Source organism: Falco biarmicus, chromosome 3 (assembly GCF_023638135.1).
Source record: "Falco biarmicus isolate bFalBia1 chromosome 3, bFalBia1.pri, whole genome shotgun sequence".
NCBI classification, from domain to species: Eukaryota; Metazoa; Chordata; class Aves; order Falconiformes; family Falconidae; genus Falco; species Falco biarmicus.
In genome coordinates, this window is record NC_079290.1 from 103,332,911 (window position 1) to 103,345,708 (window position 12,798).

The 12,798-nt window shown below is 43.1% G+C and overlaps 1 protein-coding gene across 1 annotated transcript in view; it reads right to left on the minus strand.

Moving 5' to 3' along the window:
- The window catches only part of TGFBR1 (transforming growth factor beta receptor 1), a 36,676-nt gene extending 24,971 nt beyond the window's left edge, over positions 1–11,705 (minus strand). The window contains exons 1-3 of the mRNA XM_056331332.1: positions 11,553–11,705; positions 4,427–4,678; positions 3,795–4,037 (exon numbers count right to left, since the gene is read on the minus strand). Coding sequence (XP_056187307.1) covers positions 3,795–4,037; positions 4,427–4,678; positions 11,553–11,631 — 574 coding nt within the window. The 5' untranslated portion in view covers positions 11,632–11,705. The remainder of the gene's footprint in view (positions 1–3,794; positions 4,038–4,426; positions 4,679–11,552) is intronic.
- Between the last annotated feature and the right edge of the window lie 1,093 nt (positions 11,706–12,798).

Consider the following 12,798-nt stretch of genomic DNA (forward strand, 5'->3'; position numbering starts at 1 on the left):
AGATGACAGTCAGTTTGTTAGTCAGGAGGATGAGAAAATTCAAGCCCATGTCGGGTTCAACAGCAGTTCATAACATTTGGCATCTTGTATTCAGCCATGGTCATCCAATTTATACTTGAGGCCTTCACCATCACCTTCGTACATCACAACAAAGTATCCTCAAGCCTTCTAAGAATTTAACAAAAGAGTTCTTTTTCTTACCTTAACTGTACCCAATTAGTTTGGGCCAATGACCATCCAATGCATAAGAAGTTTGTACCCAATTTGGATAACTGGGAAATTAAGTTCTAAAGCACTAAAGGCAGCCAACAAGAGCAGCTGCCAGAACACTGTTCTTGTTCTTAAGTCTCTGCCCAGAAGACTTCCTTTGAGGATTAATAAAAAAGGCCAACCCCACAAAACTAAAAATCTCACTCCCTTCGATATTCTATGAACCACAGATAAGCAGGCTCGTGTTCACTTCAACTGACTCAACTTCACATTGATTTTTGTGACCCACTGGATTTCTAAACACTCACCTTCCAGCTTGAAGTCACTTACCGATAATAACCAAAGCCTGTCCCCTTGTTTTAGGTAATTCTTCCTACTTCCTTGCAACTAAATGTCCTTCATGGGTTGGAGAGTAAAAGTAACAGCTGGGCAACAGAATCTATCTATACAACTTGCAGTTGACATTTGAGAGTTTGCATCACGATCTGAAAAGCGTTCTCGGCTCCAAGTGACTTGGACATCCTTCTCTTAGAAGCTGAAGCAGAAGGATCTATTTTAGATGTTTAATCAATTTCTTTCATCAAGCCTGCAGTTCCAGGTCTTGTTAGTCATGGAACAAGATGGCAATACTAACAGAAGACTGAATAATTAATAACAGCTTACTCTTCACCATCGCAGAAAGTGAATCCTACTTCCTTTTTGATCTGATTAGGAAGCTCATTTTTTAGAGTTTTGGTAAGTTCTCAGTTTTATATGCTTCTCTTCAGAGAATGCTGCAATACAAAACTGGTAGAATCCTTTTTACTTGACTACAAGCTTTTTTGGTCCGTCAGCATGAATTTAAGAGCAGAGCATTTACAAACAAAATACTTCCTCAACTGTGCTTCTCACCCCAACTGCATACTTCTCAGTTTCTAACAGGATTAAGCACTACTTTAACTAGCAGCTCTGATGTTTCTCCTTTCAGTGACCCTGTTTCCCACCCCCAGGTTATTCCATAAACGTACAGTCTTCTCAATTTTAAATGTGCTGCACCAAAGTCTGGATTAAAATGCACATTTAAATGACATTCAATTGCTGCAGGCACATTTCAGGACAAGAAAATTATCAGTTCAAGTGCTAGGGCACCATGAATTTATGTAGTCATTGACTAGTTTTGAGACAAGAGTGAAACAAGTCACTGCAAATATTTTCTGTACTGTTGGTAGTGTATAAGTACTTGAAGCACGTCTTATCCCACTACCATAATAAAACAGAAGCACAGAACACTACAGGCAGCTAATACTTCTCTCAAAGAGCTGAACAACATGGAACTCACTGCAGCTGAAGTTAAAAGATCACTTTAAAGGAATCATCCAGTCTTGTTTTTACAGGGAACAAGACTTTGTCATTTAAGCAAAAAAACAAGTTAATGGAAAGCTTTCCTTAGGGGTATGGAAAATTCATCTGTATTTGTTGCTCTTCCTGATGCAGCCATCAGCAGTCAATACTCAAATACTATAGTAGGTCAGGCACTCTGGGAGCATGTAGACCAGCTTGAGTGTCCTGAAGGTCTGAAAACTAAGTAATTCCCCAGCACACCGCTTTTACTTAAAGTGTAATTTCCAAATAGGCAAGGGAAGAGTCAGTAGTTTCTAACCATTTGCTTTGGAAGAAGGATTCTAAGTTTCTTCTAACCAGGATTCCCTGCTTTTCAAGAGCTTATTTTGAAGGAGTACTTCCAGAGTTTTCTAACATGAAGGACGGCTCAGAAGGACCACCAGGAATGCCAGAGGATAATGAAGAACCAACTGACAATGAAGTCTCAATTAACATTATCATAGGTCTGACTTCTCTGCAGCAGCATGGGAAAGCAGCCATGCAGAAAGTATCATAAGCGCTCTGATTATCCACAGAAGTCAGAAGGGAACCATCAACCAGACAGTAGTTTTTTTGGTGGGTTTTGGTTTTGCTTTCTTAAAGTATGACTAAACACAGTTTCAAGGGAAACCTTTAAAGGCTTTCTTTTCTGGGTTTACTGAAGTGACAGCAGCTATTACATTGCAGATGACTAGTTACACATAGAACATACAGCTGCTCTTTTAAGGGTTAACTTTTTTAAAATTAGAATTTCTTTTCAGTAGCTTCCTACATTCCAAGAAATGTAAACCTTTCACATAGGTTTACCAAGTCTCTTACTTCTGTACACCCCCCCTAGAAAGGACATAATTGGAAAAGTAAGTTCAGCGTCAGCATTTATCAAGTTAAAGCCTAATATACTGGAAGTTAAATTAACCACTTCCACTATTTTAGTTATTGCTGTAAGTAAATGAGAAAGCCGAGATAAACACAAACTACCACAGCTCCAGTTCTAACCACAGAGTAACTTAGCCCACCATGATCAAAACTTACTTGGATACGCAAAAAAACTCTCTCAAGTGAAATTTAACTGCCTACACTCAATGCAGCCTCACCTTCTTCAGTGAGGGTATGACTGAAGATGACTTATTTTGACCTGTATTCTAAACAGGTTCAGCAAGCTACATCAATTTTACCTGACAGAGCAATGGACTCTTAACGAGTTTTAACAGTTAAAGCCCTTGGGAAAGAAGCACAACTTAGATTCTTGGGTTTTGTTGTTTTACATTTTTTCAATTCTAGGAAATCAAAAGAGAATTCAGCAACTGACAATTAAACACCAGTGTTTCTTTGCAGAAAATACTCTGAAAGGGCATGGATGTTTCACCACGTATATTTGCAAGTAGTAGGAATAATTTTCAGTATTAAGTTTTTTAGCCTTCTTACATAGTAAAAAGCTGATAAGATATTGCATAACACAATCTGATGTCTCGCTCCTTAACATAGAGCGGAGATGAATTTATACACCGATGTACCTGACATCAACCCCATCAACTCTATTAAACCATATTTATGCGACACAGACCGCCACAATCCTGTAAGCACTATGTCAGGATTACAATAGCAGAGACTATGCAATGAGAGACTACGGCCTCATCTTCCCAGAGCAACACCTGTTAAAGTCAGAGTTAAAACAAGAATTCACAAAATCAAGGGACAGAAATTCTTCAGACATGTTCTGCATACTCCACCCATTCTATACACACAGAAATAGCTGTTTGCAACAGAAAAAAACATTTTCTGTAATGAGAGAACTGGCTAGAACATTAACTCAGAATTCAGAATATTCTTCATATACAAACAGCTACAGATATAAATGAATTTTCAGTTTAAAGCTAAAGAAAAATGTTTCACTAGTTCTCAACCACAGAAGATGGTAATTTAGATATGTTGCGCAGGACAAAAAGGTAAAATGACTGAGCCTTACTAATAGAGAAAACAAAACATTTACTACAGCTGACTGATATTCCCTGCATATCAAACCATACTCTCAGAATTATGAGAAACAGGAGCAGCAACTCAATGTTTCTTTTATTTCACTTATTTACATATATTGGATCTTCACTGATATAGAATGAATCTACATGGAAGTAGCTTTTAAGCTTAAGTAGATTTGACGATATAAAAAAAAAAGCCTTACAAGGCTCTTAAACACAGAGTAATTACTACTAGAAGCACGACATTACCTGACCCAGAGCCTGAAGTTGTCATATCATAAATTAAATCCTTCAGAGTAGTTCCTTCTGATATAAAGGGGCGATCCAGTGAGGGATCTTCTTCACTTGGCACACGATGATGGATTACAGTACGATTATGACAAAGATATAGAATCAACATTAGTGAAATGCAGACAAAGCAGACAGGTCCAGCAATGACAGCAGCCAGTTCCACAGGTCCTAGATTAGAAGCTGGTTTTCCTGGAGTAGGGCCTGACAGTAAAAATAGAAGAAAAGGGTAAAACTTTATTTCTTTTTATGCAACTAAGCTTATTATATTTCACAGTGATCTTCGAGTTATTTCAATGTATTTGTTAAACCTTCTGCCCAGTAACTTTTTCAACAATTTAAATATTACAAAGGACAAAAGCAACTATGTGCATACTCAGTTTCCATTTAACATGTACATAAGTCTCAAAACCGGCCCTAACATACCTATCCAGAAGATTAAATTTCTTTTTCCAAATGTTTTGAAATTTTATTTCCAGAATCTAAGGTGTACTTTAGGTCTTCAAATTCACTTACGATTTCAAAACTGAAACTTGCATTCTTACAGACTTTTCTGTTTAAAAATTATATAAAAATATGCCAAACCCCCTTACCTGGTGTTGGAACTGGAAGTTCGATTTTATTGCAGTGGTCTCTGTCACAGCAATGAGCCGAAGTAGCAACTCCTTCTCTGGAGGAGGGGGCACAAACAAATGGCCTGTCTCGGGGAATCAGGTCGATTTCTGCTATACACATACTGTTGCGTATTACTTTGTCTGCAGTTCGTGTTACTGAGGCAAAACATAGCCCATCTGTCACACAGGTAAAGTTGTCTTTTGTACATAGATGGCAGTAACACTGTAATGCTGTGTCAAGAAAAACCATTACTGTTAGTATTGGTACACGTTCTGAGTTGAGAAGACTTGAATGACTAAAATAAAAGTTCAAAACACTAGGAGGCCTATAATCTGTCTGGTTACATAAACACAGAACTGTCACATTAAAGAACAACATTACAAGGCTTTTTAGTTAGAAAAAAAAGGCATGAGCAGATGAAAGAGTCAAATTTAAAGCCGGTCTTCTCTCCTTATACAATCATATATTAGGAGAAAGGCTGCAATCCTACATACTCCTCTAGGTAAAGACATTCCATGACAGTTCCTAATACTAAAGATCCAGACTTCGTAACACTGTATCCTCTATAGCATACAATTCTGCTATTTTCAAAGTGAATACAAATAATGTCAATTTTTTCACAATAACAACGGGTATAGCTTTAGTAAGTAACAAATAGGAGGCTGCTGGCTACCCAAGATTAATGCTTTACATATTAATGATGGCTTCAATTTTGAAGTGAGGAAAGGGCATATTAAAGCTTAATCCACATTAAGAAACAAATCCTGAGCAGCCTCAGAACATAAGCTTTCACACCAGCAGAATATGGTTGACTTGTTTATGAAGCCACAGGAAAACACTGCCTTACATTACTCACGTTGCTGGTTTACTAAAGCTTTCAATTGCACTAGTAAAGGAGGGGGCATAGGGAGGGAAGCAGGAATGACAGACTAACCATGTCTAAGATGATCAGGTTTAATTTTTAACATTGCAAGAGTTCTTGGAGAAGACACACTGCTACTATAAATTTCTTTCTCCATTCTTTTCTGCATTTACAGGAGCAAAGCCAGACAGAAAACAGTGCAGCAGCAACAATAAAGATCAATATGCTCCAACTCCACTTTTCACATCAAGAGCAAAAGCTAGCATAATCTTTTTGTATGCATGTTGACAAGTTCTAAAATATGTAAATTTAGACAAATTTTGAAGTTTTAAACATTCATGCACAAAACACAAAAATTAACTGAGCCATAAACAAAATACAAAATTCTTACACCAAAGGCATGAGGATTAATAGGTGGCGAAGCAAAAGATGTCCCAAAATCTGAAATTAGATGTTTCACTTTAAATTTAAGAGTTTAAGATAGCCACCTGAATTGCCTCAGATTTCCACCCCTCTCTATCACTGGATATTATGGATTTAACAGCAATCTGATCTCAAATATGTATTCCATCTCAAAGTCTTGACTCCAAGCTGTACTCCTATGTCTGAAAACACCTTTCCTCCAAGATTTTGAATCAAAACAAATTACTGCCAATCACAGCCTACTGTTACAGAAAAGATATAACAAATTTCTTAGGACCTGCTACAGAAAGATAACCCATGTTTCAGAGAGTCACCAGCCCACAGACCAGTCAGAGAAAGGCAGAAAGAAACACAAATGGGATTGCAAAGTTATTTAGTATGAAGATCATTGAAAAAAAGTAATTAGAAGGGATACAAAATGAGAACTGGCACACAGTAGGGTAAAGCTTCTTTCTAAGCACCCCTTTTTGAAGATGCAATTTCCCACACACTCCCCATCAAAGAAGTAAAGAAAGTCTTATTATTCAGGGTTTAACTATAAGAACAATTTAACAGTTATTTTCCTGGTTGTGTGCCTTTGGCAATTCACACTTAAACTATTTTTTAACCCATTAAAAATCTCCTAAAAATATTAACACATTGTTATTTCTTTCAACTTGAAGCAAACAAGATAAAGGCCTGCTTGTTAATCTGTTGGTTTTTTTTCTAGTTAAGTAATACTCTTGGCTCATCGTAACTGCATATGCACCCGAATGCCTAGAGTAAGCAACAGATATTCAGTAAGATGTATTTACATCGAGTCACTGCACAGAGGCCAAGTTACTTAAAATAATGTGAGGTTTGGTTTGACATTGTTACACTTATCCACGTTCCTCATCTTGTGAGGTTGTAGAGACACACTGATACCACTAGGACTCAAGTATTTGGTCTCTCATATTCCTCATTCATTTTGTTCCCACTTCTTTTGCTATAGAATTGCCAAGGAATGCAATTTGATACATTTTATACTTCTGTTCCCACCTGATGCCACTATCTTCTAGGCTCTTGCCCAGGCACAGTACATGACACGCAGCTCAGCTTCCTTCGGAGGCGGCTCCCCCCTCCCTTGAAAGCACAGAACAACGCCTGACCGGCCGCGCCGCCACCGCCCCAGGAACACAGCGCTTTGCTGCCCTCTAGTGAGGGCTCTCAAAAAAAGAAAAAACACAGAAGTGCTTCGGGCTCCTCCCTACTCTCACCACCTACAGTTCTTCAGACCTTCCAGCTCCAGTGCGTAACAGTAGAACTTCTGTATTTTACTAACGGGAAAACTAATTCAGCATCTTCAGCAAACTATACCAGCAGGAAAGGAAATGGAATAGAAATAACCTCGCTCACGTCTCACTCTCCAGTCACCTATATGTAAAAGATGAAAGACTATGACTCTATGAACACGCTGTAGATTAAACATCAGATGTCAATGACCAATTGTAGTTAAATCACTTCATTCCTATAAGGAAGTGTTTTCACTAACAACTGATCTTAGAAAAGTTATGACTGTTGTCCTCTTGGAGATACAAACTTTCGCTTTCTCTCCAGGTAGTCTATTTTCTTCTCAGAGCAGCATTACAGTAATTTTGGAAAACCTCAGGACAGAAACCAGTCAGGTCTTCAAGTTCCCTTGAATGAACACACACACATTTCTGAAATGGGTTGATAACAACACGCAACTGGAGAATGACAACTGTGATTTAAGCTAGCCTTCCACAGCCAGTTGTATCCTTCAAGTGTGATGTACTTCAATACCTTTGAAAAGCACCCTTTACAACTACTAGCACAAAAAGTTCCTTCAAAACTACTAAACTCAAAAAGGAGGAAAGTCTTAGTCCATGTTTTCCATGGCACAAAACTTTTTTCTAATAAGAAAAATTATTAAAATAGTATTTGGATGGAACCACTAGCATGAAGCTCCACTACCCACTAATGAAAACTCATGTCTAAGTGATAAGAGGCTTGAGAAATGAAAGTACAGACAGCTAAATGAATGCACTGGAGGTTATATAGACAACTGCTGACAAAGCCAAAAACAAATTAAATTGGGTCCCCACAGTAGTTTAGTGCCTTCTCTACTGCATTTCCTCACTGTGCCATGACCATTCTACGTAATCATTCCTGCTTTATGTGAGTGACTACTGCAACAGAAAACAATGAGATGATGCAGGGAAGGCATGTGCATGCGTGCATTATGACACACACCATGTCACAGAAGTCATCAACAGCATGCTACTTTTACCCCGATCTGATTCTGTATTAGATTAACCTCTTGTGTTGAATACAATTACTTGTGTAATTTCTCAGGCTCAGACTCTGTTTGACAGTTGTCTTCCCTTTAAAAAGCCTCTCTTCCACAGGTGTTGCAGCCTGGAAAGCCCGCAGTGAGGGTAGAGCAAGCTGGCAGCAAATGAGACACTGAAACTACACAGCCTGACAAAACTTAATAAACTGGTTCCCAGGAGTTCAGATATTAATACCATATATAAAACAAATAGAAAATTAAGAATAGCCTATCGACTTAACTTCTAGAAGTCTGTACCATTAGGTACCTATTGAAACAGTCTTTTTTGTCTCGTCTTTCTGAAGAAAATTGTACAAAGACTTTATTTTTAGAATCGCACAGAACTATGAATTACTGTATAGTACTTGCTAACATCCTGCAGAACTACTGCAACCAGACAGTTTAGCATAAAGCACCAGCTTCAGCCAAAGAATTTTTGGTTGGAAGTCGTATGTTGAAATACTGTCTTTCAAAGGATGCTAACAAAGGGTATTACAGCAGTTAAAACTTACTAGGTACTCTAAACCTCCAAACCCACAACTCATTTGAGTAATGAACAATTGTCTTTGTTAAAAAAAAAACACAAAAAAACCACAAACAAAAAACCAAATAGTCTCAGGCCTCCAAGAGCAGCATTATGCTGAAGAAGAAACTCCAGATCCTTCTCTTGTGACAATGTAACTCTTCTGTGGAAAATTCAACTTTTGAAAGAAGTAGAACTTCAACAGAACAATCAGGACTGTTGGTTCTACAAGATTTAGAGTTTCAAGGGATAAAGGAGCATGGCTATAATGTGCAAACGACAGTAACAGATTTTAGGGAGATGAGTAAGAAGGCTGTAGTGGTTACTGGTAATTTTTTCCCTAACCAATAAAACTTGTCAGTAGCAAAAGCAGCGTAATACATAACAATGTTGTCAGATTCCTAGTCTCTTACTCAGACAATCCCCTCAACAATATACCTGACTCATCTCTGAATTCTTGTGGCTCAAGATGCAAAAATGTTTAGGTCTTACAACACCTGGGACATGGGTACTTCCCCCCCCCCCCCCAACCATGATACTTCATGACCATCACTCACTCATTCCTTTCACAAAGGCACTAATTAAGTTCACTGTTGTAAAGTAGCAGCACTGGATATCAAGTTTTCAGGACAACTATCACATGCATTTCATCCATCTCTTTAAGGAAAGCTTCCATTGAAAACAGCAGGTTTTGGCAACCGAAGTGATGCACCCAAGAAAACTGATAAATGCTTTATTACGGCACTATCCTCAGCTTGCAAGTACTGATAAAGCCTCGTGGAAAAATCCCAGCTACAAAAAAGCATTATTATATTCTCCATAGTGCAGGTGCCATTTAGCATCATCAGGGTTTTTTTTGCATGTCATCCATAAAGCTACTCACAGATATATTCATGCCTCTTCCAGCAAGATACCAGAAACAAATTTTTAATGTATCTTTCACGGAAGAGTATGCTTTAGAAAAACAAAAGAAAGTTAAAATTAAAAGCCTAGACTGTAATTTTACTAACACTATGAAAACAGAAAGAATAAAGATCTCCATTTGTACTTCTAAATTCATTTCAGCATACAAATCAGATTTCCATCTTTATTTGCGATTAGCAGCAATTGTGCTAACGCCCAGAATTCTGGAAAGACCGAAGACTATAGGAAGGAAAAAAAAAAGTTCAAGTTCAGACTTTGACTTTACAAATTTGGGCTGTTCTACTGTTCAACTAGCTGCTGTGATACATTACATGCCTAATCACTATACAAACCATATCACTAGACAATTAATTCATGCAGTAACACTATTATATTGCAGAACAGCAGCATCAGAATTTTGTCAAACCATGATAAGAATACTAAGTAACAGGAGTGATATCATACCTTGTACTTTGTCCAAACTCAGACCACAACATTCAGATAAACTAACCCCCTTTACCAGCACCAAGGCCTGTCTACAAGTGAAGCATCAGGAACCCTGAATGCCCCCTATTCCAATAAAAAACACCAAAATGGTAGCATACCACCACTTCCATCCTTAAGCTTCTGTACAGAAATCTATTGCCTTGTTTTCACATAAAGCTTTTAGACCTTAATTTCATGACTGAGATTAAGTGAAAACTGTTGATTGATCACAGGCAGGCATTAAAAAGGAAAAGTTCAAAACTCAAATCAAGGTAAAATTTTATTCAACACCTAAATAGGATGTGTCACATTCAAAAGCTTTGAATTATTAAAGCCTGCTGTACCTTCTCAAGAACACAAGAACCACAATGGGTAACTTAAGCTTATTTCACTGTTGCCACATCAAAGATTCTCCATGTTCTTCAACAATAAAACAAGCAATTAACACAGCACTTTGGTATAGCAAGTCGCATTTTCTTTTAAGCCATGTTTTCTTTAGAGCACGAGTACCATCTCAGACTGAATTATGAACAGCATGGTAGAAATCCAGATTGAGGGATATCTTACGTCTGTAACTGAAGATGAAAACCCTGGTGCGTCTCTACTTCCTTTTTAAAACCCAAAGCAATATACAATCCACCTACAGAAGAATTTAGGAAGCCGGCCAATTATAAAATGCAAATTTTGTGTGTCTGTCATCACGATCTAACTTACTACAGATAAAACTGAAACCTAAATCCATTAGGAGTAGGGTGTCTGTAACACCTGTATACCTCATTAGGACATACAGCCCAAACCACAAACTAAAGAACGAAACGGGCTTCTTTTTATTTTTAATGGGAAAATACCCATTCCTTGCTTTCGGGAATTAAGAACCCCAGTTTCACGCATTAGCTCCGCTACAGCACAGCTCCGACACCTCTCTCCCACGGGACAGCACGGGCACGGCCGGCTGGCGGACGAAAGCCGCTCTGTGGTGCGGTACCCACCAAAGCTCCTACTCCTGCTCGGTCCGGTGCGCAGCGCACAGCTCTGCTGCCGGCAGCCGCAACCCCCCGGCCTCAGCCCTCAGGGCCGCCGTCGCGGCACCGAGGCGCCCGCCGCCCTCGGAACTCGCCGCCCGGCTCGGCCCCCGCCGCTCGGCGCGTCCGCGCTGCCCGCCGCGCCGGGGGCAGGCCGCGGGGCACGGCGGCGCGGGGCTGGCGCGACGGGGCCGGCAGACACACCCCAGGCTGCCCCGCCGCCTCCGCGGGCACCCGCGCAGGAAAGGCAGGGCCGCAGCCGGCGGGCCCCGGGAGCCACCGCCGCTCTGAGGGGGCGAGGCCGGGGGGGGGGGGGGGGGCGGCCCCGCACCCGCCCCCCGCCGCTGCCCTCGGCCAACAAAGGGACGAGCGGCCCCGAGCGCCGCCGGGCCCGGCCGGCGGGGGGGTGTGGGGAGGAAGGCGACTCCGCCCCAGCCGGCCCCTCCGCCATGTTGTTGAAAGGAACCGACGGGGACCCGCGGACCCCCGCCGCCCCGCTCCCCCCCGCCCCAGGCGCCACCTCACCCGCTCCCCTCCCCTCGCTCCTTCCCCCGGACACGCGTGCACTCACCGGCCGCTCCGGGGCAGAGCAGCGCGGCCGCCGCCAGGCACAGCAGGGCCCAGGGCCGCCGAGCGGCCGCCGCCGCCATGGTCCGCTGCCGGAACGGCGGAGCCCGGCCGCGCGCGCGCCAGCCCCCCGCCCCGCGCGCGCCCCCCCCCCCCCCCCCGCCCCGCCCGAGGGAGAAACGGAGCAGCGCGCGCTGCCTGCGCCCCCAGCCCGCTCCTGCCGCTAATGTAACTGACGCGGCGGCGGCGCCGCCCGATTGGTCACCCGCCCCCGGCGGCTGCCGGGAGCCCCAACAACAACAGGCGGCCGGCGGGCCGCGGGGCGGGGCCGCGCCGTGATTGGCGGCGGGCCCGGCCGTGGGGGGGGCGCCGGGGGGGTCCCGGCGGGAGAGCGGCCGGCCCCGCGACCCGCCGAGGAGCTCGGGCGGCGGGGGGCGCTGGTCCCGCGCGCGCAGCCCGTCTCCCGCACAGGGACGGGACTGTGTCCAGCGCGTCCAGGCGGTGGGGAGCACCCGAGCGCGGGGCGTGCGGCGAGGCACTGCAGCAGCTCTGGCCGGCAGCGGGGAGGACCGTTCCGGCCCGCGCTTCCCGCCTTCTGGGCCCGCCGGCTGGGAGGTGCGGGGCTGCCGTGGCAACTCGCCGGAGGGGGTGCGGGCGGAGGTGGGCAGCTCTCAGGCTGTTTCTGCAGAGGAGGAAAAGCCACGGCAGCCGCGGAGTTACTCCTCCAGGGACTGTGCAGACAGGAGACGGACTAGGTGAAACGTGCAGAGCCCTTTCATTGCTCACTGTGACGCTTCTCTCTCATGTAGGTCATTGGATGGGTTGTAGATGTACACACAAACACTCTTGACAGCTTACTCACTGCTGACATACATACCAGCTGGTGAACGTACGAGACAGGGTTTGTGCTGCTAGTTGTGCAGCCTGCCTCACAGCTTGGGAGCAAAGGGTTTGTCTTCCCACAGCACAAAGAACCGACAAGTTTCAGTGGTGCACAAGGAGAGAGCATTGCCTGTCCCCACACGCAGCTCTGGCCTCGCGGTCTGCGTGCTCGCTGTGCCTAGCCGGAGGAGTTCATTGGGAATCGGAAGTGAACTTGCACAGCCCAAATAGGTTCTGCTGTCTGAGGACAGCATAATAGGAGCCGCTGTCTGAGGTTCTGCTTCATCTTACAACCTGTGGCAACTAGGATCTACCCTGTGAAGAAAATTACCATGACGGAGATGGTTACTTTATCCGCAGGTCTGTTA